The 27,269-nt window shown below is 36.7% G+C and overlaps 1 protein-coding gene across 1 annotated transcript in view; it reads left to right on the top strand.

The window, feature by feature from the left end:
• Positions 1-27,269, top strand: part of CPS1 (carbamoyl-phosphate synthase 1) — a 127,071-nt gene that overhangs the window by 33,983 nt on the left and 65,819 nt on the right. The window contains exons 7-19 of the mRNA XM_066232804.1: positions 1,154-1,243; positions 3,649-3,777; positions 4,325-4,431; positions 5,581-5,719; positions 6,293-6,370; positions 8,453-8,551; positions 10,059-10,154; positions 14,344-14,533; positions 15,651-15,808; positions 17,323-17,451; positions 21,700-21,844; positions 23,294-23,504; positions 24,871-25,069. Of these exons, the coding sequence (XP_066088901.1) occupies positions 1,154-1,243; positions 3,649-3,777; positions 4,325-4,431; positions 5,581-5,719; positions 6,293-6,370; positions 8,453-8,551; positions 10,059-10,154; positions 14,344-14,533; positions 15,651-15,808; positions 17,323-17,451; positions 21,700-21,844; positions 23,294-23,504; positions 24,871-25,069 (1,770 nt within the window). The remainder of the gene's footprint in view (positions 1-1,153; positions 1,244-3,648; positions 3,778-4,324; positions 4,432-5,580; positions 5,720-6,292; positions 6,371-8,452; positions 8,552-10,058; positions 10,155-14,343; positions 14,534-15,650; positions 15,809-17,322; positions 17,452-21,699; positions 21,845-23,293; positions 23,505-24,870; positions 25,070-27,269) is intronic.

Raw genomic sequence — 27,269 nt, 5'->3', positions numbered from 1 at the left:
CTTGTTATTGCAATTTGATGCAGCTACAACTAGATGGTAATATTGCTTTATTTTGTAGCAGAAGCCTATAATAATAAATAATAAATCTATACTCCTTCAAATGATCTGATGAGAGAGATTATCTGTAGCATTTATGGATCAGTTCAGTAATAACTCCCCCACATCATAATAGAAATGGGGTATTTTTTTTTCTCTAGAATCATCAGCAGGACAAAAAAACATATAAACTTTCAAATTTTTTTCCTCAAGTACAGTCTAAGGATTATGATTTCACCTTCTATAGACTTTGTGCAGAGCTATACATTTCAGTTAAAGTAAAAATGCTTTTTCAAATATCAAGATTGCAATTTTTATCGAAAACCTTTTGCAAACTTTGAATGATTTTAAATTCAGAATGTGCTAATGAACTCTCAAAGCTGGAATCCTGTGGGTACCCAGCCCTCTAGGCTTCTCTCCCTGTATTTTTATTATTTTTCCTTTTATGACTTTGGGGAACTGCTTCTTGGGTAAATGCCTGTGAAAATGGATCTGACTCTAAGCGGTGCTTAAGACATAGGTAATGATTATGATATGCTCTGGGATTTTTTTTTTTTATGAAGTCTACCATTTAAATGCAAACGATTGCACAATAACCTAGAGGGACCTGAGGTCTACACTAGCTCAGCAATTCCTCCAGCTCTCATACCGATTTTATCCATTAGCCCAACTGCATAAGCCTAATGCTCTACCCCATCCACACTTTATTGCAAGTTGAGGATCTGGTGGTATTTAAAGCATGATATATTTATTGCCACATCTGTCTAGTGCTGAATCAGGCAGCAATACTATTTTGCTACTGCTTGTTAGTGAGGCAAAACATGGGAAGCATGGTTATTAACTTTGGAAGCAACCAACTTCTTAAGGATCATTGTTATTAATATAATGAAAATTTTTATATATAAAACAGCAAAGTTCTTTTTTCTCATAAGAGGGATACAGACTGTGGCACTTGCTGTGCCTTCCTTACAGATTGATTAACTGCCAGTCACTCCTAAGTGGTTAGCCATCAATCTCCTGCCAATCTTAGGGCAAAGCATCCTCAGATGTGTGTTTGGTATTGATGTGCGGCTCATAGCTGGAACTTCCCTCTCATCTTTGGTTTTTAAAATGGCAGGACGTGAAGGTGTACGGCAAGGGGAACCCTACAAAAGTGGTAGCTGTGGACTGTGGGATAAAGAACAACGTAATCCGCTTACTTATAAAGGTAAGTAAATTGTTCCATCTCAAGGGTGAGGATTTGTGAATTGATTGTTTGGCATTAAGCTGATTTTCTCTGCTACAGAGAAACCTTGTGCATTCTCTCAGAACGTTAGGGAATCTGCTCTGTTCTTGTTGCCTTTGATATACAAAATGACGCAAGTATCCCTGTTAAAGTTAGAGATGGTTAAAAAAAACCCACGAAGGCCATAAAAACAAAGAAAATGATGACTGGTTTTTATCACTTATGGACTGACATTCTGAGCCATGCCACATTCACATTCTTGGGGTTTAGGATAAGTAAGAATCTAGAGTCTGCTGGAGCGCCTCTCCACTGAGCCACATTTATCATGAACCACATGTTTGTAGAAGTCATGCTTTCATACAGTGCAAACATTCACATTGCTTTATATCAACTCTTTCACCACCATCAATAGTAAACCTTAAAAATCATTCAGAATTTAACCATTATTACAATTTTTTCACTTTTTTTAGTTTTTATTTATTTATTTTATTTTTATTGAATTTATTGGGATGCCATTGATTAATAAAATTATATAGGTATGTACAGTTCTACAATACATCACCTGTATATGGTATTGTGTATTCCCCACCCAAGTCAAGTCTCCTTCCTTCCCCATGTATCCCCCTACACCCTCCTCTACCTCCCCCATCCGCCTTCCCCTCTGGTAAGCATCGTGCTCTTGTTTGTGTCTATGAGTTGTGTTTTTTTCTTTGTTTGGTTTTGCTTCATTCCTTCTCTTAAATAGTTTCTTGTTGTTGTTGTTGGGATTTCTCCTTCTCCACCTTCTTCTCCCGTTCTTTGTTTCTGTCTCTGTTTCACACAGACGTTCACACATAGACACACACACACACACAAACACACAGAGGTATATTTGCATAATATCAAATTAGCCTGAGTATGGGAGAATTCTTAAATTCTTTTTTAGAGAATATCAGATTTATCTAAATCATAGTTTTAAAATTTGGTCAAGTTTCGTAACAAAAATGTGCACAGCCTCTTCCATTGCAGATGCTGTGGATGGCCTGTTGCATATCTCTGGCATCGCCCTCGCCCTCTCGATTAACCTGGGCGTTTGCTTGGCTTCCAGTTGCAAGCGTCTGCATCTCATTGCCTGAGGGCTCTCTGAGGTTGTTGGCTGGATCCTGCTGGCATTCAGAAAATGCTGCAGAATTAATAATCCTTGCTGCAGCCTCAAGCAATGACTAGCGAAGGTCTTGTGCAAATATCTCAGCCTCTTTGCTCCATGGCTGGGCTGTCTGTAAGACAAATATTCTGCACCGGCTCTCAGTTCCTCAGTGGGCTAAAGCTCCAGTTGTCCATTATATTATAGTAACTGTTTGATAATGCATACTTTATCGGGGTGCCTCACAGCATCACCTTCTATTGGTATTTCTTGGAAATGCTTCAAAAGAGACTTTTTTCAACTCCTTGTCTCAGGAAATGCTTCTAGAAAACCACAAAGACATCCTCCTATTCATATTTATATAGAAAAGTCTTAATTTTTCAATCAGAATATAAATATTATAGATAATATGAGAAAGCCCTGGCAAAGAAGGCCGCTTAACATTTGACCAAACAAGAAAGGCAAAATTGAAAAAGTTAAAGGTAGGCCAACTTAAGTTTTGCAGAAAATTAATTCCTTTTTTTGCAACAATTTTCCCCATAGTTGTAGGTAAGATAAAATGTATTCCTGTGTGCTCAGGTATAAAGCCTTTAGGCTATGAAACCATCTGAGGTGAGGAAAGTATATTATCTATTTTTTCAGGGTCAATCTTTAATAGTGTTTTTTTTTCTCTACTATTTATTGATCATTGGCTCCATTTACATCACACAAAATACAGCGGGTCAACAAAAAAAGATTGTGCTCATACTTTTTTTTTTTTTTGTATATATTTTTCTGAAGTTGGAAATGGGGAGGCAGTCAGACAGACTCCCGCATGCGCCCGACCGGGATCCACCCAGCATGCTCACCAGGGGGCGATGCTCTGCCCATCTGGGGCATCACTCTGTTGCAACCAGAACCATTCTAGCGCCTGAGGCAGGGGCCATAGAGCCATCCACAGCGCCCGGGCCAACTTTGCTCCAATGGAGCCTTGGCTGTGGAAGGGGAAGAGAGAGACAGAGAGGAAGGAGAGGAGGAGGGGTGGAGAAGCAGATGGTGCTTCTCCTGTGTGCCCTGGCCGGGAATTGAACCCGGGACTCCTGCACGCCAGGCCGACGCTCTACCACTGAGCCAACCGGCCAGGGTCTAGATTTCTTTATTTGAGTCACATGCTATTTTTTCCTTCACTTTAGGGAGTGGTTAGTCAAGAGATGGTCTAACAAAATTATACTTTAGCATAGAAAAATGTCATTAAATACTGATCATTCTTGTGTTTCTTTTCTAGCGAGGCGCTGAAGTGCATTTGGTTCCCTGGAATCACGATTTCACCAAGATGGAGTATGATGGGCTTTTAATTGCCGGAGGACCTGGGAACCCAGCTCTTGCACAACCACTGATTCAGAATGTAAAAAAGGTGAGTATCTGTGTGCATAATGGAGGGAATCTCTTTTAGACTGCCCAGAGGCTGTGATATGTTTTACTTATCCTGGAATGTTTTTATTACCTCTATTTATGACCTCTGAGGTAACATGCACACTGATATGTATTAGGGGGAACCAATGAGGAGAGAAGTACCAGAGGAAAAAGAGCCACCCATTAGGCAGAGTACCTGGGATTGTGTCCTTGAGTTCAGAGAGCTAGAGCCTGATCTCCAGATGTGTTTATCTATGCAATTGTGAAAGGACAGCTTACTGCTCCTCACCACGACCTATAATACCCTCAAGTTTCTAAAAAAATATTAAATTAGATTTACTTTAGTCTGAATATTAAGTACATTTTATTGAATTCTAATACTATAAATCTGTCAATCACGTTCTTATTTATAATCCAACTTTTTGTTCAGTTACTATTCTCTTTAACTGTTAGTTAAGGAAAAAAAAAAGGATGCTTCATTTTTATTGCTTCAGAGGTGCTTTTTTGAACTGTATTTCTGGGTTAACAAAGAACTCTCCTTGATGTAGGTTTTGGAGAGTGACCGCAAGGAGCCATTGTTTGGAATCAGCACAGGAAACTTGGTATTGGGATTAGCTGCTGGTGCCAAAACCTACAAGATGCCCATGGCCAACCGGTGAGGCAGCAGGCTTATTTTTTACAGGTCAAACTAGCTCTGAAATACTATTAGTCACTAAATCCAAAAGACTTAGGGAATTGATATGCAATTTCTTCAGAATTATTAGATAAGCACACTACTACGTGGTTTACAGTTGTCTGAGTACCTGATGCTACTTACATTGCATTTTTGAAAGTCAGTCTTCTCTAACAATAACTTTGCTGTAGTTGAAAGATATTGTCCTTCCTTTGGCATAAATTGAAGTTGTAATACCCAATCAAATAATATTCTGAAGGGAACTGTTCTTATTTTAAATTTGATTTCAGAGCATGGTAAGGCTGGGTGACTTAAGAACTGAGAAACCTTCAGACCTCAGGGGCAGTGGTCCCCAACCCTCGGGCCGCGGACTGGTACCAGTCTGTGGGCCATTTGGTACCGGTCCACAGAGGAAGAATAAATAACTTACATTATTTCTGTTTTATTTATATTTAAGTATGAACGATGTTTTATTTTAAAAAAATGACCAGATTCTCTCTGTTACATCCGTCTAAGACTCACTCTTGACACTTGTCTCGGTCATGTGATACATTTATCCATCCCACCCTAAAGGCTGGTCCGTCAAAATATTTTCTGACATTAAACTGGTCCGTGGCCCAAAAAAGGTAGGGGACCACTGCTCTAGGGTGTACTCTCTTATCCCAGATGTTGTTAATTTATTGTTCACGGAGCTTTTAGACACAGACCGCCTTTCACAGAAAGTATCATATAATTCAAACTGATTCAGGACTGGGGAGCTGTCGCTTTATTATCCCTCCCAAACTCTCATCTGGCTTCACAATTACTGTAGCTCCCTTAAAATAAGGCGCTTCTATTTGTCTGCCTCTGTTAAGCTAGGAAGCAACTCTTCAAGTTTTTGTTGTGAATGCAATTCCTCCCTTTCTAAAACTGATTATAGAAGTTTAATAGACCTGGTATTCAACACACAAGGAAGCTTCCTGAATTGATATTTGTTGCTAAAATTATTGGGACTAACAATCTGTGACTTTTCTCACAGAGTAATTTTTACTAAGCAATTGAGACTTTTGAATTTTAAAAGTTTTTTCCTGTTTGCTATTTTACAACAAATATATTTGTATTCTTTTTACCCTCTTCCTTTTTTTTTTCTAGAGGGCAAAATCAGCCTGTTTTGAATGTGACAAACAGACAGGCTTTCATTACTGCTCAGAATCATGGCTATGCCCTGGAAAACACCCTTCCTGCTGGCTGGAAGCCACTTTTTGTGAATGTCAATGATCAAACCAATGAGGTAAGTGCTCTCAAGAAACCTATTTGGTTGGTGCTGAGAAATGCAAGTCTTTTCATACTCTGTTATATAGACACCTTCCCCTTGTTTATGTGGGTTATTTGGGCTGTGTGTTACTTCCCCTAGCCCTCTGTTTTTCAAAAAGTCATTTCTCTCTGTCTTATTCTCTCATCAGTTGATTCATCAAGATCCATTCTTTTAGTGGTTGATCATTGTTAATGGGGGTTGGTAGAGAGATGTGTTTGAAAATACTCTGTGTGAGTCTCTGGGACTAAGCCTGGAAGTAGCTTCTGAGGAGATGGTTAGAGACGCAATTTAGGAGATGAAGATAAGAAGAGGATTTGGATGTATTCTGAGCAGAGCTTCCAGAGGCCACAGGCTATTAACCAAATCAGGTGTTTTTAAGGGAACCACAATCAGTTGAGTCTTTGTTGGCTTGCTGGTTATTTTAATGAGCACTGTTAGTTTTTTTAATGTTCTTAAATATTTAACTCAAGTTTTTAATTTGAATAATACATAGTGGTGGTTGGCATTCATTGTTACAGAAGGCATTTCTCCAATTTCTTGTTCCTTTAGGGGATTATGCATGAGAGCAAACCCTTTTTTGGTGTACAGTTCCACCCAGAGGTCAGCCCTGGGCCAACAGACACTGAGGTATGTCAGAAATATGAGGCCTGTTGTGTACTTATTATTATTATTTTTTAAACTAGAAATGTATTCATGTGAAAACTTGAGAAACCAAAATAATCACCCTACATGATCTTGATACAGAACATTCTCAAGAAGAGTGCTGTGATAATAAACTCATTGTTCTAAAACTTGCCCGTGAATTGGAAAAAACATCTATTTTTTTTTAACTCCAAGTGGGGAAGCCCTTGGGAAACCTGATGCAATGCTATTTTTATTTAAATCATTTTCATTCTAATATATTTAGTTCTGAAATTTACAATTGTCCTATGCAAATGAATTCCCTCTTGCTCTTTCATTCTCATAACTGAAATGAAATTTTAATCCCCCATCTGTGATTTCACATAATCTCTATGGCAACTGGTTGTGTAGCCATTTAGGAAGAATAAACAGCAGCAGGAGAAGGAAGAAGGGCAGGAGTGTGGGGGAGGGGAGAGGGCGTCCATGCACACACGGATGAGTCAGATGGCTTAAGGAAAGAACCATAAACGTCTTAGAAAAGTTTTGTTTGTAATTTAAAGATTTCTACTTTTATTGTGTGAAGTTTCGGTCCAATGTTCAAGGACATCTTTGCAAAACAAGGGCTTGCAGTAATAGAAAAGTCAGGAAAGTCTGGTGTAACTCTTTATCTCTCACACCCTAGAGCCTCCAATGGTAATGCTGACAGTTCTTCCTTGTCAGCAGATACTCTCAAAAAAGACACCTATAAAATAAGGAGAAGAATAAAAATTTTCAGTCTATAAACTCTACTACTTCCTCTTTGCAAGGACAGTGGCTGCGCCCTGGCCATGCAGGTTCACATTGGATTTGGGCAGACGGTAAAGGAACTGTGGAGCTAGGCGATGGAGGGCCATTCCATTTAATGTCTCATATGGGCGAACGAGCAAGCAGGCAGCGAAGACCGCTTCCCTGTCACTCAGGGCTCCCAAGCCCCTCAGCACTCCAGACTCACTGGACTCATTCTCTCAGTTCACCAGACTCAGAGCCCCTACCAGCCAAACAGACTAGGCAGAAATACCCCTTCTCCGGCCAATGATAGCAAACAATTGTCCCTCCCAGTGGCAGAGGGCAATCTGCAATTTGCAATCTGCCTCCCTGTGGACAAGCACCTGCAGCCTTTCTCACACACACACACACACACACACACACACACACACACACACACACACACGGTGGTGCCCCGCGCCAATGCAAAATACTTAAGTCACTTATTTCACACTTGAAACACATTGGTTTGCTCAATAATCTTTGAATTGCTTTTTCAGACATTTGTGTTATTTTATGATTATTAAGAAATAATAGCCAAAGTCAATATAGCATTATTTGCCCGTAATGAAACGCATAAATACGTTTGTTACACACATATATTGCCTAATGCTAATACTTTGTTTTTAAATTTAAAATATTAATTATTTGCCTATATTAGTACTTCTGATTAGGAACATTGAAATTAAAATATGTAATATCCAGTATTACTGAATTCTTTTTCTTCTGTGCCAAATAGTTGCAAAATGAGTATTTTTTTTGTTGAAATTTGTTATATCTGTTGCAAAAATTGAAGTAAAGTTTAAGGATAGTTTTTAGAGATTTTTTTAGAGTTGACAGAAATTTAAAAATTTAGTTCTAACTTTAGGATGCATAAGTTATATAGCTTTTTTTGTTTGTTTGTTTTGTTTTGGTGTGTTTTTTTTTGTATGTATAACCAGAATTTTTCTTAGAAGAGGAAAATGGCTGATAATTAAGAGACTGAAAACTTGACATTCTCAGAAGGCATTATGTGAAATGTTCATTTATCTGCTGAAAACATTTTTGATAGGATATTACATAGGCAGTTAGAAGTTTTTATTTGATCTAATTATTACAGTAGTAAATACTTAGTTTGCCAGAATTGTAAAGAAACCAAACAAACAAAAAAGCAAATATTGTATAGAAATACTTATCCTAAAAAATTATTTGTTTATCTAAAGTTCAAATTTAACTATGCTGTGTTTTATCTGATAATCTTATGAATTATGAAACTTCTAACTCGTTGGTTATATTTATTTCTAGTATCTGTTTGATTCATTTTTCTCACTGATAAAGAAGGAGAAAGGTACCACCATTACATCAGTTCTGCCAAAGCCAGCTCTGGTTGCATCTCGAATTGAGGTCAGTATATGTGGGCTTCTTTTTAGTTTATGTAATGATATATTTTTTTAAATAAATTTTTATTAATGTTAATGGGGTGACATTAATAAATCAGGGTACATATATTCAAAGAAAACATGTCCAGGTTATCTTGTCATGCAATTATGTTGCATACCCATCACCCAAAGTCAGATTGTCCTCTGTCACCCTCTATCTAGTTTTCTTTGTGCCCCTCCCCTTCCCCCTTCCCCTCTCCCTCCTTCCCTCCCACGTCCTCCCTCTCCCCACCCCTGGTAACCACCACACTCTTGTCTATGTCTCTTAGCCTCGTTTTTATGTCCCACCAATGTATGGATGTAATGATATATTTTTAAGTGAGTATGTCAACCTTTTTAATATCTATGAAAGATGATTGGTTACTGCAGTCTTTCATCATTTTAGCATCTAATTATTAGTTATGTTCTTGTTAATGCTATTCAAATTTTCACCTTTAGATTTAAAGTCATATCTTTTAAAATTTAATATATATATATTAAATATAATATATTATTAAATTTAATATATATATTAACATATATGTATAAATGTGTATTAAGAGAGACAAAGAGTGAAAGGGAGAGAAAGAGACAGAAGCATTTATGTATTATTCTGCTTAGTTGTGTATTCACTGGCTGCTTCCTGTATATGCCCTTACCAGGGACTGAACCCATAACCTTGGCTTTTTAGGACAGTGCTCTAACTGAAGAAACTGGCCTTCTAGGGATGATATATTTTCTGTTATTCAAGAAACTATACTTTTACATATGCTTGAGATACATAGTTCAGACTACAGAGTCATTATAGATTTTAGAATTAGTTTTGTTTTAAGTAGAAGGATTATTTTTCAATGAATTGAATAATATCATTTACCTTGAAAGAGCAAATGGATAAAGATTAACATATCATAAGACTTGAATCCTTATTTGTTTGAAAGTATATTTTAATATAAGATCTCTACCCATTTCTTTTACAGTTAAGCCACACAGATGCATACCCACATAATTATTATATGAAATTTAGGAGGATATAATATGTATACAATTTATGAACAGAAATAATTGATTTATATGTTTTCATGAAATAAACTGAGTTAGATGATTTAAGGATTTCCATGACAATCTCTTTTCCTGAAATAAAGACTGGAGGTTATCCAGCCTATCAATGTGAAATCAAACTATGGGTTCTTGGTAGCGAAAGAAGCCATGTACTTACTATGTAGTGCTTTTCTTAGCGTAGAAACTTACGGTTTTAAGATGCTGTTTTTTTAATAGTTTGGGATTATTGTGAATCATTTTAAATTGTGAATCATTTGGGATTATTGTGACTCACTTTGTAAATTGTGAATCATTTTACTCATATGTTACAGATTTTTAAAACACTGTACTTTAAATCATCACATAACCCACACAATATAGTCTTCTCCATTTTTGAAAATGCCTTATTTCCTCATTTTAATAATAAAAACAATTCTTTTTTTTATTGCTTACAGGTTTCCAAAGTCCTTATCCTAGGATCAGGAGGTCTGTCCATTGGTCAGGCAGGTGAATTTGATTACTCGGGATCTCAAGCTGTAAAAGCCATGAAGGTGAGAGCGTATGATCTTTGCTAGAATTAATATACTCCCTTTAATGAGTCTAATTAGTATTGTATAATTTAGATTTATGACACTACCTCTATTCAAAGTCACTATAATTAATTTCCTTAACTGTTTCTTACACATCTTATATTAAAGGATGTTTGATCACAGATGAGATTTTTAACTTTCTTAAATGTGCACACCTGCAAATCAAGTTTAGATGGGTCTTCAGAAATTATCTACATTATTAACTATTGTAATGCAAACATAGAAAACCTCCCTTATTGGTGTTTCACATTCCTTTTGAGGCAGGAAGCTTTTAAAATACACTTGTCTCATATGTGAAATGGAATTGTGGCATCCTTGGTGCTCTAAAATAAAGTACTTCAATATTCTATCGGGTGCTTTGGGCATCTCTGTAGTTAAAATGGGAAGACCCATTGGGGAAGCAAAGACAACAGTAACTTCTGTCCAAGCTCTAGAAGTTATAATTTGTCACTAGGGGACCCAATTCCCCAAGTTGTAACTTGGAATGCCTGACCTACCAGGATGGCGTGGTTGGATTTTCAAATGGAAAAGAGGATTTAATATCCAAGCTATGAAGAACATCCTCCATGTTTTTTTCAAAGTCTCTTGAGATCTCCCTAACTCTTAACATAGTAAAACAAACCTTTAGTAAAATCCTACTGTACATGTAAGGCATTTCTAGTAAAGAGCTAACTTGGCTTCTCTTTGGTGTCCTTATTTCCCTGGATAGTCCCCGTTTTGGTGCCAATCAGGCAACCGGGAGGCACTGTGAGCTCTCTGTGACCTTGCCTTAGGCTTTGTAGTGTGAAGCCACTTACCAGACACCCGAGCAGGAGAGAACAACATAGGGAAGGTAGTAGGAGATTGGAACAACAAACACGAGGAACAGTTGTCCAATTTTACTTTTTATTTAGTATTCTATATACAAAGATTTTCACTTGACAAATGTTTGTTGTAAAAAAATGTAGAACACAGCCCCAATGACCTTATCTTCCTCTTATTTGATATATTTATAGTACTCTTTTTTTCAATACACATGAGTGTACATACACACACATACATTTTTTGTTGTACATTTTCATTGCATACTTTATTGCATTATGATTCCATGTATCTTTAGATAGGTAGTGGTTTAGATTGATTAGAACAAATCTAAGTGTGTTCTGGGTTTAAAACACATTTTATTAGCGTACATTTTTTAAAGCTTTTTTGGCAGCTTTATGAAGGATTAATATTTTCATTGCTTGTATTTTTTATGTGCTTTAACGTCCATTAGATGAAGTTATATATTTAAACTGAAGAATAGGGATTATCAGATATGGTATTGTGATTAATTAGGTTAACAAAGATAACTTTATGAACCAAATATTTTAAAAGAATTAGATTGTGCAGGTATTGTAGCCAGAACTATATTAGAAAAAAATAATGTAAAAATTATTAAAATTGTTTTAAATTTTTTGTGAGGGTTTTTGTGTGTGATAGAGACAGAGAGAGGGACAGATAGGGACACAGAGACAGGAAGGTAGAGAGATGAGAAGCATCAATCTTCATTGCGGCACCTTAGTTGTTCATTGATTGCTTTCTCATATGTGCCTTGACTGGGGAGCTACAGCAGAGAGTGGCCCCTCAACCCAGTGACTTTGGACTCAAGCTGGTGAGCCTTGCTCAAGCCAGATGAGCCCGTGCTCAAACCGGCGACCTCAGGGTTTTGAACCTGAGTCCTCTGCGTCCCAGTCCAACACTCTATCCACTGCATCACTGCCTGGTCAGGCTTTTGTAAGTTTTAAAATGAATGGATACCTATTACATGCATAGCTGGAACTTTTCTATGTAATATGATTTATAAAAATACCTATATTCATTGTATAGCCCATTCAGAAAAATACATATATATTTAGATTTGTTGGTACTTTTCTGTAGTAGCAAGAGCTTCTACTACTTTGGTTTATGATGCATTCTGAGTTTGTACCCAATTATTTAAATTCCAACCCATACTGTATTTTATTTATTTATTTATTTATTTATTTATTTATTTATTTATTTAAGTGAGAGGAGAGGAGGCAGAGAGACAGACTCCCACATGTGCCTGAACCAGAATCCACCTGGAAAACCCACTAGGGGGTGATGCTTTGCCCATCTGGGGCAATTGCTCCATTGTCATCCTGAACACCTGAGGCCAACTTGCTTGAATTGAGTCTTGGCTGCAAGAGGGGAGTAGAAGAGAGAGATAGAGAAAGAAGTGAGAGGGGGAGGTATAAGAAGCAGATGGGTGCTTTTTCTGTGTGCCCTGGTCAGCAATTGAACCCAGGACATCCACACACTGGGCTGACAGTCTATCACTGAGCCAACTGGCCAGGGCCAAATTTCAACCCACATTTTAAATGCAATTGCTTATCTGCATGTATCTATTTAATATTTTGCTTATATACCTAATAATCTTGATGACTCATATTAAGGAAAGGCATAGGACTTGAATTATGACTTCAGTTAGAGTTTTAATTTTGGCTCTTACCAGCTATATGATCTTTGGTAAGTTATTTATTGAATTTCAATGCTTTTATCTGTAAGGTGGAAATTTCTCTTGTAGTCTTGGTATAAAAATCAAATAAGTTAACAAAAAAGTACATTACAAGTTTTAAGGTACTATTTGAATTTAAAATAGTATGAGATATATTTAATTTTTCATTCAGATATTTCCCCAAGAATATGTAGGGCTCTCAACAATGATTTCTATAGTTTCACCTGAATATTTTGTTGACTTTTTAAGAACAGTTCAAAACGGATATGCTACTAGATAAAATAATAGGAACCATCTGGTCATATTTTATAATCATTGTTTTTGCTAAATTTCACACTCATCTTGGTTTATAAAACTTAGTAGCCTATATGAAAAATTATTTTGATGGTCTTTCCAGATGTCAGGAATGAGATAGGATATGAATACCTTCACACACACACACACACACACACACACAGAGTTTATTTGATTTTATTTTGCCATATGGTCACTTTCTTTTTATATAATATGTAAAGCAGTTGTATAATGCTATTTGTTAAGAGCACTACAGCCAGCATGAAAATATAAGGAAAATAGAAACCAGCAGAAGGCTCTCAGTGCTTCTAGCAAGAAGGGAACACATTACCCTGCATTTTAAATGTACACTAAATGTTGTACTCTGACAAACATTAGAGAGGGAAGCAGCTTTGATGTTGCCTCTAGTTCTATTTTATAGTTTACTCATTAAAAATTTTTGGAATATTGTGTTCTTTTAAGGTCGATTGAGCTGTAAATTTCAGTAATACTCGCTTTATGTAGATGATAGTTTCTCAGAAACTGCATCTTTAAGCAAAACAATGTTGCTTAAAAAAACCAATTTTGCCATAGGCTAATTGATAGTAACAAGAGTTAAGTTCCTGTTGCATTTTTCTGATCACTCAAATCAACGGCAAACTTATAAATAAAGACCCTAAATACTTCTATTATTAAGCATTGAAATAAATGTGAGCTATACAGGCATATTAAAAAGATGAAGAAAAGCAAGTTAAGTAATTATTTTCCAATCCGCTATTCCACTCCAGGGCCTTGGGTGGCCAGAGCGTCTCTCAGCCGCTCAGGGTGCAGGCGGGCACCACCCTGGACAGGGTGCCCTTCCATTGCAGGCTCTGCTCATGCACACACAATTGTACGCGGGGATCATTTGGACAAGCCAGTTCATCGCACTGGACATCTTTGGGATGTGGGAGAAACCTGGAGCACCTGGAGAAAACCCACACAGATGTGGGAGGAATGTGCAAACTCCACAGAGACAGTGGCCCCAACCAGGAATTAATTTGTTTTTCTCGTTAATGAACATAAAGACATTATTTGATGACCTGCTGTATTTGTGGACATCAAGTCAAATTCTATAGAAATCATTTCTAGCTTTGCTTGATACTTTCCGTGGTGATGAATTCAGGATGATCCTTATGAGGGAGGCAGGACTTTCTGAATAGTTTTATTTTCACTCAGTTTCTTCCTTTCACCAAATGTTTGTTTCCCTCTAACTTTCACTCATTCATTCCTTCATTCCTTCTTACTTAATCCATTCATTACCCAGTAATACGTTTTATTAGAATATGGTCATTCTCTTCTTTAGACCATGAATTCAGATTCTGGATCTTTATGTTTCAGGAAGAAAATGTCAGAACTGTTCTGATGAACCCAAACATCGCATCAGTACAGACCAACGAGGTGGGCTTAAAACAAGCAGATTCTGTCTACTTCCTCCCCATCACCCCCCAGTTTGTCACAGAGGTCATCAAGGCAGAACGGCCAGATGGGCTTATTCTAGGCATGGGTGGCCAGACAGCTCTGAACTGCGGTGAGTCCTTTCAAGTTTGATTGTAGAGTTCCGGTCCATAGATTTATGTATAATTTTTTATTGTTGTTTGATTCTACCTAACAGTTGTGCGATGTGTGTTTATAAAAGCTTTCCTCGAATGTGTGACGAAGCAGTTAGCAGACAACCACCTGAAAATGTCATATGATGCTTATTACTGGTTTATTTCACAGACCATCTGAGAGACAAAAGGAAACCTTTTGCTTGAGTGCTCTGGAGCGGCCAAGTCGGTTTCTTGGGTCTCCACCTCTAACCCAGGAGATTATTATTATTTCCTCCATCACCAGTGAAGTCCAGAGAACTATTATGCATGCATTTTCATGTGTATTTTCATGATGACATAGATCAGTCTCTCTACTGTCTCTGCATGATCTGCTGAGTCCAATGTTTTTTTCTCTTTAAAATGCTTCAAACCTTTGGAACGAGATTGTAAATGAGAATGTCATTAGCTAATTAGGGTAAAATGTTGACAATGTAATTTGTATGACAAATATAAAACAACTAAAGTTAGCAAGTTAATAAAAACAAATAATTTTGATGATTTTTAATCCAGATACATACCCATGTCACTGGAATTATTTAAATAAAAGGATCTCATTATAAGAATGTACCTTCAAAGGGAAGAAAATATATTAAAATCTTAAAGCTCACTGTAATCCAATGATTTCTATTAATGACAAATATAAAACAACTAAAGTTAGCAAGTTAATAAAAACAAATAATTTTGATGATTTTTAATCCAGATACATATCCATGTCACTGGAATTATTTAAATAAAAGGATCTCATTATAAGAATGTACCTTCAAAGGGAAGAAAATATATTAAAATCTTAAAGCTCACTGTAATCCAATGATTTCTATTAATGACAATAATGAAAATTATTTGAAGAAAATGGTAACATAAGTAACAGTTGCATCAGTAAATATCTTGTTAGAATGTCTTCAGAATTTTTAATTCAGTGTTTTTCCTCCTCAATGCAATTCTATTTTGGACCCTGGTGGCTTCTTGGAGTTAATATTAAGATGTTAAGAAATGGTATTAAAGGAGATATAAGAGTTTAAGATTTTTAAAAACTGATTGTATTTGGTTCTTTTATAGGAGTGGAACTATTCAAGAGAGGTGTGCTCAAGGAATATGGTGTGAAAGTTCTGGGGACCTCAGTTGAATCCATTATGGCCACGGAAGACAGGCAACTGTTCTCAGACAAACTAAATGAGATTAATGAAAAGATTGCTCCAAGCTTTGCAGTGGAATCGGTAAGCAACCTTTGTTCTATTTAAACAAAGCCATTATTTGTTTTGCATAGTAGGGAGAGTGGTTTATCATGCATAAAGATAATAGTTACAATGAATTATACTTGCATATATGTTCTTACAGAGATGTGTTAGCACCTCAGAGACATTGTGTATTAATTGCAGCATTCAATGATCAGATTGTAGGGATAGGTATTAATATTTTATTTTTTGAAAAGAGCAGCGTAAACTGAGAGAAGTGATTTTATCAATGTCATTGATTCTCAATCCTCCTGCATTAAAACTAAGAATCACACTAACCTGCAATGCCAAAGTAATTTTTACCTCCTTCTGCACACTCAGTCACACATCTTGTATGTGCAAATGACCTGCAAAGGGCAAGTCACTCCATTTACACTTTCTTTTTACAATGGGATAGATTATCAGGATAAATGAGATTATCAAGATAAAAAGCATTGGATATAATCAGTAAACTTTATGACAGAGATATCAGTGGCTTAGATTTTGAAAGAGGGCAGATTATTTCCATTTCCATTAACCATTTTCCATCATCTCCTCTGTCCATTGATAGGCACCGAGGAAAACATCAGCTTTCTATTCATCTATTTTTGCCCCTGGTTTTACTCCTGATTTTGGCATGTAGTCAGTGGTGTGGGGGTGGGTGCTGGAGGCAGTTTTTGCTGCAACTTCCCCATTGAAGAAATAGGCAGATCCTTAGAGATAAGGCAAGTACAGCTGGGCCAACGAAAACGGGCTCTGTTATGTTTCAGAAAAGGATGCTGTCAAGTACATACTATGTTGCAAGGCTGTCAATCAGGAATAATCCCACGACAGCTCTGCTGAACATTTGGAAAGCTCCTGCCATCCATTTATTCTTTCATTGCCAGATTTAATTATGTCCTTGCTTTCTCAGGATGAGAAACAGGCATATGGGAAAGATGTAATTACATTCCCATTGGTGGTGTAATAATATTCCATGACAGAAAAAAAATAGCCACCGTGTGTTTTATTTTGTAAGTTAAAAATAAAAAAGAATTCCAAGCTTCTGGGAGGACTCTCTGACTGAACTTGAAAAATGAAATATGTCTCTATTCCTAATGGCTTATTGCAGTAATACCAAGTTAGTTTCCGTGGTAGAAAACCTTGTTTCATTAAGAGATGAAGACTTTTAAGCTGAATTAGAAATTCAATATGACTTTCATTCTCAAATTAATGATGGTTGTTTTAGTTTGGGCCTTTGTTTTATTATTATTATTATTATTATTTTATGTGCAAAAATAATATATATCACAAAGGGATAAAAAAGACCCTTCACTGTATGTTAAAATAATCCTAGAATTTTATTGAAAATTGGTAAAACAATATTTACTTTTCAGGAGATGAGAGACTAATATAACATTTCTTTAATCATTCTCCTCAAATCAACTGATTTACCTAAAGTGCCAGACACTTTCGGTGTGATCTTTTCTGCTAGTGTGGTCAGCTTGTAAACTTTGAGTCCTGGTTCTTGTTGACAGATTGAGGATGCGCTGAAGGCAGCGGACACCATTGGCTACCCAGTCATGATCCGTTCTGCCTATGCCCTGGGAGGGTTAGGCTCGGGCATCTGTCCTAACAAGGAGACTCTGGTGGACCTCAGCACAAAGGTATGTATGTTCTCAGACCGAATTCTTAACCACCAGAAAACTGACTTGGCATACCATTTCAATGAGAGAAAGTTATGTCGGTGAAAACAAACAACCTTTCTTCTATTAATTTAATCACTATCATGTTCTCTAAAAGTGTTGCCTAAAAGATGACACCTTTGAAAGGGAAATATAGTACCGTTATTTATAGTGGGCCCCAGTGTTAAACCAGATAATCCTAGGCAAACTGGTGCTGACTCTACCTAAAGGTCAATCTTCACCGTCCTGTCTTTTGATTCCAGGGCTATGAAGTTAATCCAGTTTCATCTCCCTCTGCTTCCAAATGTGTTTCAAAACATTCCTAATGCTAAAATATATTTTAGTGATTAAAAAAACTAGAATACAATGTTCATTTTTTTCATTATTTTTTGAAATAATATGACATGAATGACCTTCAGTCAGTGAAACAAAAACATTTTGAGTCATTTAACTTCACCTGAAACTCAGGTGTTTGAAATATATATGGTATAAACACCTCATATCATAAACAAGTGAGTTCTCTGCCAACTAACATACACATATAAGCAAAATAGAATTATATTATAACAGTGATAGTCAACTTGGTGCCTACCACCCCGGCGTTCCAGCTTTCATGGTGGGCGGTAGCGGAGCAATCAAAGTATAAATAAAAAGATAGATTTAACTATAGTAAGTTGTTTTATAAAGATTTATTCTGCCAAACTTAATGAAAGTCCGACATAAAGTACTTGGTAAGTAATTATTATTATATGCTTTAACTTGCTGTAACTCTGCTTTATAAATTTTATCAAGTAAAGTTACTTCCCTACTTTATAAACCACCGGTACTGTGGAACCGGTGAGTGGTTAGAAAATTTTACTACTAACAGAGATACAAAAGTGGGCGGTAGGTATAAAAAGGTTGACTACCCCTGTATTATAACTTCTGTCTATCAAAATCACTTTTACATACTAAATACTTTTTTCTTAAGTAATAAAGGGAAAATCTGGAGAAAATAAATATACAGCCCCCAAATAAATTAGAGGTTAACACAGAAAACATGCTTGATGAAAGCAGAGTTTTGTTTTTTTTTTTCATTTTTCTGAAGCTGGAAACGGAGAGACAGTCAGACAGACTCCCGCATGCGCCCGACCGGGATCCATCCAGCACGCCCACCATGGGGCGACGCTCTGCCCACCAGGGGGCGATGCTCTGCCCCTCCCGGGCGTCGCCATGTTGCGACCAGAGCCACTCTAGTGCCTGAGGCAGAGGCCACAGAGCCATCCCCAGCGCCCGGGGCCATCTTTGCTCCAATGGAGCCTTAGCTGCGGGAGGGGAAGAGAGAGACAGAGAGGAAAGCACGGCGGAGGGGTGGAGAAGCAAATGGGCGCTTCTCCTGTGTGCCCTGGCCGGGAATTGAACCCGGGTCCTCCGCACGCTAGGCTGACGCTCTACTGCTGAGCCAACCGGCCAGGGCTGAAAGCAGAGTTTTGCCCACACTCTATTCCCACAGAACAGAACAGTGCCTGGTTAGACCAGGGGCTTACTGAATGAGAGTGTGTATGTGCTCCAAGAGGCCCAGATAAGTCACAGGGAAGTCATGCAAGAGAATCTTTCTGAGGGTTATTTTGGGAAATGCTGAGTAGACAATCCAAACACAGTTTATAGTTTTATCATTACTTACTTTTGAGGTCAAACTAAACGAGGCCCTTCAGTTTTTTTGGGTTTTTTTTTTTAGAGACAGAGAGAGAGTCAGAGAGAGGGATAGATATGGACAGTCAGACAGGAACGGAGGGATGAGAAGCATCAATCATTAGTTTTTCATTGCGACACCTTAGTTGTTCATTGATTGCTTTCTCATATGTGCCTTGACCGTGGGGCTACAGCAGACGGAGTAACCCCTTGCTCAAGTCAGCGACCTTGGGTCTCAAACCTGGGTCCTCCGCATCCCAGTCCCATGCTCTATCCACTGCGCCACCACCTGGTCAGGCCCTTCAGTTGTTGAAGGATTTTGAGAAAAAAACTAAATAAAATTAAATAAATTCAAATAGCTATAATGACAAACTGACATGTCAACAACTTGGATTTAGATTTTCTAAAGTTGCTAAGACAAACAAAAATAAATGAAACATGCCAGACCTGTGGTGGCGCAGTGGATAAAGCGTTGACCTGGAATGCTGAGGTTGCCGGTTCAAAACCCTGGGCTTGCCCAGTCAAGGCACATATGGGAGTTGAAGCTTCCTGCTCCTCCCCCCTTCTCTCTCTCTCTCTCTCTCTCCCCCTCTCTCCCCCCCTCTCTCAATCTCTCTCTCCTCTAAAATGAATAAATAAATAAAAAAATTAAAAAAAAAGTTAAAAAATAAATGAAACGTATTTAATATTGAATATCTCTTGTTTCTATTCTGGACTTCTGGATCATGTACTTAAAGAAAACCATATTTGTGGAGGTATATGATATTTTCCTCTCTAGTTTATTAGATATACTCAATATTTTTCATATTAGCAATCTTAGTAATGCCAATTGTGACAACATGTATACTTTATTCTCCACTAAAAATATATAGTTTTACAGTATAGAACATCCTGAATACTGAACTGGCTAAAAAGAATTACTAATGAAGGCAATTTTGGAATAGGATAATTTTTAATTATTTTTATTCCTTTAAAATAATCAATAGGCTTTTAAATGGGGTTTTCTTCCTTAGAAACCTAACTTTTCTCTTGAGAATAATTACTTGTATCATTATATCCTAAACAACCCAAGTCTCTTGAGGTTATATTTAGCACCATAAGAAATTGTATTAACTCATCTGGGTCCTTAAATCAATGTTTTGTATAAAATCTGAGAATTAAAAAAAATAGAAATTGAAGCAACATGATGTCAATTATCCTTTTGCCCAAATATTCAGTCTGCTCCAGAATGCGAAAGGCTTTTCTAAATTAATATCCTTTGTTTCCCAGATTTCTTCTTTTAGCAAGCAATTCTAACAACAAGTTAATCATTATTAAATTGTTAACACTGGCTACAGAGTAGCCTAACCACTTTTAAAACCTCATCATGGGCAGCTGTGGGGATTAATGTGTTCCATTTTCAACTGCACGTGTCGGAGCCTGTGGGATGGACTGAGGTTAAAAAAGTAGTGTTGAGAAACATTATGGAAAAACTTAATTGAATTGTTTCATTTTACTGCCTGCTAACAATTTAAAAAACTTTGCTTTCCCCAGTTGCTTTCTCTTCTTTTACCTGCCATTACAAATCAACTATATTAAGAGACAAAGGACAGGCCCTAGTCAGATAGTTCAGTTGGTTAGAGCATCATCGTCCTGACCTCAAAGTTGCGGGCTTGATTTCTGGTCAGGGCACATACAATACTCATCTGATGAATGAATGAATAAAGTGGACCAACAAATTGATCTTTCTCTCTCTTGTCTGTCTCTCTGTTTCTTTCTCCCTTCCATTCTCTCTCAAGTCAATTAAAAAAAGAGAGAGAGAGAGAGAGAAAGGACATTTCTGTCTTGGATTTTCAGCCAATAAATTTCCTCAGGTCAAAGACTATCTCATATTTTGAGTTTAGTTCTACTTACCAGTCAGTCCTCAGTAAATATAAAATGATGATTATACTAATTTATTTCTGTTTAATCAGGCATACATGATATATGACTCAGAGTACTTAAGCACTTAGGCAGTGATTAACCATAATAATAGTTGCATATGACTCTTCTAATTCCCAAGTTTCATATGCCATCTTGGCTAACTGTTTACAACCATCATCATCTCCTTTCTTCTCCTCATCAACTTCAACTGACTTGTATTGTGTGTATGCCTCTGTACGAAGCACCCTCAGCTATTTTAGAGAAAGCCAGAGTCTTTAGACTTATTTTGCTATATTTATTCACACTTATCACATTTTCTGGTCTCACAGAAGCCTCACTGCTGAAATAATTTCATTTCCCTCTGCCTGATTGCTCAATTATTTTCTCTTTTCCTAAATTAGTTTGATTTAATGTCATCTCAGCACTTTGAATGGCAAGCCTCAATAATGTAAATCAAGCATATTCACTGTAGGATGATCTTCCCAGAACCTCGCTGATTTTCTGACACTTTGTGTCTCCTGGAGGGTAGAGGAGGAGGATGGTTGGGCTTGTGACTTCAGTGCTGGCCAGGATTTAGGCCAGGACACTTTGCCAAGTATTCATGTTTAAACCAGTGCCTTTTCTTACTCTTAGATATCTTTTGTTACCAATTTTCAGGCCTTTGCTATGACCAACCAGATCCTTGTGGAGAGGTCGGTGACAGGTTGGAAAGAAATAGAATATGAAGTGGTCCGAGATGCTGATGACAATTGTGTCACTGTCTGTAACATGGAAAACGTTGATGCCATGGGCGTTCATACAGGTAGGCAAAGAATCTTCAAGAATTATAGTAACACCTTCAGCTCATGTTTCTGATGACCACAGCTGTCTATATTAAATTCTGTTCTTTAAATTACCATTCTTTGCTGACAGTCTAGTGTAAACTTTTGTATACATATAATATTTTTTAGTATTGAAAATATTTTTACATTTAATTGGATCTTCACAAAAATTCTATGAAGTAAGGCAGGAATTACCCTGATTTCACTTGAGGAAGGAAGGGGTCAAATATAAGCAATATAGTGAAGGCGAACTCTATAAGACTTAGGTTGAGAAGTAACGAGTGAGATTAAGAAAATTTAAAGCAGACTGGGGTATTCATCACTAAGTGTGGCTATCACATAGCCACAGATAATAAAAACTGGTTTCTTAGGAAGGGAAACAAGTTAGACTAGAAGGCACAGAGATGACTTAATATATACAAATGCTAAATTTGAAGCATGGATGAAACTCTCGAGGAGAAGATTAAGAAAATGGAATTGGAATTCAAAAATGAGGTAGAAATAAAGAAGTTGATATAAAGTCATTGGTATAAATGTTATAGCTGAAACTGGAAACAGTTACTAAGTATTCAAGAGCAGAAGCATAGAAGGACAGAGAATAAGGTCAAGGACTTAATGTTGGGAAATATTTAGAGTTTACAGGGTGGGAGAAAGGGGAAGGATTAGTGTTGAATACAAAGAAGAGAGTGATAGGAGGAAAAGCAAGGGAGTACAGTGCCAAGTAAGCCAATGTAAGAAAATATTTTATACAAGAGCTTTGATTTTGGCTATATTAAATGCTATGAGACTTTAATATAGCTTATGAATGTTCCAGAGGACAGTATCAATACAAAATTGATTACGTGGACCATATTCAATGGGGTTATATGGCAATGAATGATAAGCAGAACAGGTAAACTTTTGAGAAGTGAGTCATGTAAAGAATGAGGGTTAGTTCTAGTAATTTTCTAGCAATGTTGGGGAGGGGCTTCTTGAACTTGTAGAGATCTGAGCATATTTGCAGGCAGGGGGATGGTGACTAAGGATTAAGTGATTAAAGATACAAGGGACTAGGATTGCAGAAGAGTGAGAAAACGGGAAGGGATGGGATACAGAAACAAGTAAATGAGCCAGTCTGGGTGAAGAGGAGTTGTTTTATGGAAAGGAGAACTTGGGAGAGATAATTTGAGATGAAGAGAAGGGAAATTGATGAAGTTACTTTCAGTCCAGGAAGTAGGTGATTGAAACCTTGACAGCAAGATGAGCTTAAGCACGGTTAGAAGGGTTCCTCTAAATGTGTCTGAATAAAACAGGTAAAACAAAAACCAGAAGAAGAAATACCTGATGTGCCTTATATTTATTATAAGATCATTCTTTTCCCAACAAGCCCTTAGACTGTTATGTGTCTTGTACCATGCAAATAAATTAATGAGTGCTGCTTGGATGTACAGGTGACTCAGTTGTTGTGGCGCCTGCCCAGACACTCTCCAATGCGGAGTTTCAGATGTTGAGACGTACTTCGGTCAATGTCGTTCGCCACTTGGGCATCGTGGGTGAATGCAACATTCAGTTTGCCCTTCATCCTACCTCAATGGAATACTGCATCATTGAAGTGAATGCCAGACTGTCCCGAAGCTCTGCCCTGGCCTCGAAGGCCACTGGGTAAGACCAGAATGCTCCAACCATGGGTTTGTGAATTCTTCACAGAGAGAATTGGAAAACTGACAGCTTGTGAAGACTGTGCTACATTTACAAACCGTAGTCCCCATTTCTGTATGCTGGCTCCACATCATTTAGGACCCTAAGGACATGGTTATTAACGAGCTTGCTGCCAGATTGAGAGAAACGGTATTGCTAGCTGGCTTTGTTTGCTGGCTAATCATAAACTAATCAAAATCTGGGCGGTCAAAGCAGGCTGAGAAAAATCTGCTTCTTAATTACACTTTGCAGATGTTGTTTAAAAAAAAGTGCAAATTAATCCTTAGTTTTAGTTCTCAACTGTTTCTCTTTTTTTCAGGTGTAGCAAATAGTAAGAGAAATAATGTAGCTCACTTGATTCAAGTGTTTAATATACCTTATTTTAGTGAAACGCCACAAGAACAAATAATTTTGATTTTTCTATAGATATATGCTGCCACCAGATAAATAAATTTTCTATAAATTTACCAACTGATCGTAAGCATAATTGGGGAAAAATTAATTAACCCCTTTTGTTTCTATTAATATATTTAGCTTATGGCATTTAAATTATATGACATATAAATGAACAAAATATTTACCTTTAAATATTTCTTTTTTTAATGTCGCTACACAGTGTTGCATGGACTAATGGAGAGCATGTTGCACTAGGCAAGAGTAAGAGACCTGAGTTCTCCTTCTGGCCCTTCCACTGAGTGTGAGGCTTGGGACATATCACCTACTGTCTCTATCATTTTCCTCACCTGTTAGGTGGGGGAGTTGTACTAAAGGACTAAATATAATTGTGTAGTTCATAAATTATTTTCTCTAATACAGTGACCAAAACTGACATTTCAGAGGAGGATAGCCCAGTTCCCAAAGTGATAGTTTGTAGGAAACCCAAAGTTCAAAGATAATTTGAAGATAGCGTAAGACGCAAACTGTCATTGCCTATGGTTTCGGACTATTACATACTCCATAGTATTTATATTAGCTAACTCCACTGTCTCCTGAGGTGCAGACATGTATATATTTTGGAAGTTTTACACAGTGGCCACTTTATTGATAAGGAAGCTATTGATTTTGGATTGAACAGGTGATGGTTGGGAGCTGTAGCTCTGCATGTCAGACAGAGTAAATGTATTCTTTGAGATCTGTGCCTCTATACTCTATTATAACCCCCATTATTTTATAAGTGACTATTAAGTATTCATTCAGAATGAAGAATCTGAGTGTTGTATACCCTGATGTGGAATAATACCAGAATTCTAAGAAAGACCGATTTATGTTTTTGGCTATTTTTAATAGTTATTGCTAAAAGAAAAAAATAAAATTGTCTTTTTCTTTATAGCTACCCATTGGCATTCATTGCTGCAAAGATTGCCCTAGGAATCCCACTTCCAGAAATCAAGAACGTTGTATCAGGGAAGACATCAGCCTGCTTTGAGCCTAGCCTGGATTACATGGTTACTAAGATCCCTCGCTGGGATCTTGATCGTTTCCATGGAACATCTAGCCGAATTGGTAGCTCTATGAAGAGTGTAGGAGAGGTAAGTCCTCTGTTTATTTCTTTATTTCATCTTTGTTCTCAGTTATTTTGTCTAATTTTTAACTTCATTGAAAGTCTTAAGGTTGCCTGGATATTCAGTTATTAATTGAAGGACACACAGGAATTTCATTTCTTCCCTAGCATTTCACTCTTTATTAGACTGTTAACATATGGCATTTGTTACTTGCCCATTTAATGAATTCTAAGAGCCTCTAAACATTCTAGTATCCTAGGAGCATTCAAAAGGAGAGACTATATGTGTATATAATATATAAACATATATGTTTATATAACTGGATTATAATATAATTTATAACCAAATCCATAAAATAGTATTATATAAAAGATAACATAGTGTATCAAAAAGACCACTGAGCTGTGGTTAAGAATTCAATTTTAGTCCAAGTAAAAATGTTGCTATGTCTCTGTGGACCTCACTTTCCACTTTCATGAAAGACAGAACCAAGCTGGGCTGGAAGAGCGCTCATGGCCCTTCAAGCTCTAGAATTCTACATTGAGAAGAGTGCAGTGGAATATGAAGTCCCTTTCATTATATTGAAATGTTTTAAGGTCTTTAGTCATTTTCAAATTCATATAATGTTTTATTTTAAATTAAAGTTAGCTTTTGATAATTTCATCTTCAAAGAAGCATTGCTCCTTATGCAAGAGGTAACAAGAATTCAGATCCCTCCCTCTGAGATTTGCTCTCTTCCCACTCGCACCAAGGGGTTCATTTCTTTTGGCACCCAGGTGGCTTGACACAGTAAACAGTACATGAGCCTTGGAACCAGATGAACTTGGGTTTTACTCTTGGTCTTGCCACTCACTACCTAGAGACACTCATACAAAACACTGAGCCTCAGTGTCCCCTTCTGGATAATAAAGATGATAATACTTTGTAAGGTTCTTATGAGGTTTAGGATTAACATATGTAGATGTTTAGCAATAACTTTTAAGGTGGATTCATAACACATTTCCAAAAAATGTATCAGTATTATTATCAGTATTATTGTCATTGCTGGTGGGCAGAACTTTTGAATGCCAGCAGTATGCATAAATCTCAAAATCTATCTATATCTACCTATCTGTTTTACTTTATCTCATCTCAATTTCTATCTGGTCAATGTAGGAGATCTTAGTGTATTTCTAGGTATCTAAGTCAGTTAGATTACAGAGCAAACATCTACCAGTATTTGTAATCTGTTGTTCTATATTAGTCTTCATTTTTTTCCCATACACAGATTATTGCCTAAACTCAGGCTAGTCATTCTAGAAATGCATGCCACTAATCACAAAAAACACAGCTTGAATCCATTACTGAAGCAGTGAAAAAGAACAATGACAACAACAACAACAAAGACATTTTCCTGATCAGTCATATTCACAGGTGAAAGGCAGAACTATCACTGTTTGGTTTCCTTAGTATCCAAGATATTAATGGAAGGCTTTTAAAATAATAGCAGATAAAGAACAACTTGACCTTTTAAAGGAAAATGTCTTACTAGTTGTAAAAGATAAGTAGTAGTTTTTCTTCCTTTATAGTTGTTTTAAATCTTATTTTTCTCTATTATACTTCAAGATACACAATAGAATTAGAACTCAAAGGCCATGAAAAGTTTTGTTGGTAGTGTTTCTGCCAAAAAAACCCCTCTATTACTTAGTTGACATTTTTTGTGAAGTGTCCTTTTTCATAATATTTACAGTAAAATTTATAGGACAAGCAATGAGATAATTTTGTATATTTTTTATTATTATCTGAGGGATTTCTGTCATCAATTAATGTAAACATTTAGCTCAACCCAAGTTAGTAAAATTTCCTGAGTTCTTACTATACACAGGCAGTTTGAGGATATAACATGAATAAGGTAATAATTGTGACATATTATCTGTAGTTGGTAAATTCAGACTATATAAACTGAACCAAATATAATATGAATTAAACTGTGTAAACATTAAAATACAGTCTTTATGTACAGATGCTGTTAAAATGTAGTAGAATATGGTAAGGAAAAGCCAAGATAGTTATTCCACTGATACATGGTAAAATTTTTACTTAATAAATATGAATTTAAAAAAATGTGAATTTAAATAATATGTAGTACTAAAGAGCAAAAATTTTGAGCACAGATATATAGTCCTGTGTTAAGCTATAGGTAAGCTTGCTTCTCTTTTATTATGTTTATTCCACATACCATTATATA

Source organism: Saccopteryx bilineata, chromosome 5, assembly GCF_036850765.1.
Source record: "Saccopteryx bilineata isolate mSacBil1 chromosome 5, mSacBil1_pri_phased_curated, whole genome shotgun sequence".
Lineage (NCBI taxonomy): Eukaryota > Metazoa > Chordata > Mammalia > Chiroptera > Emballonuridae > Saccopteryx > Saccopteryx bilineata.
Note: the sequence above shows the minus strand (reverse complement) of the source record. Positions and strands in the feature narration are given on the sequence as shown.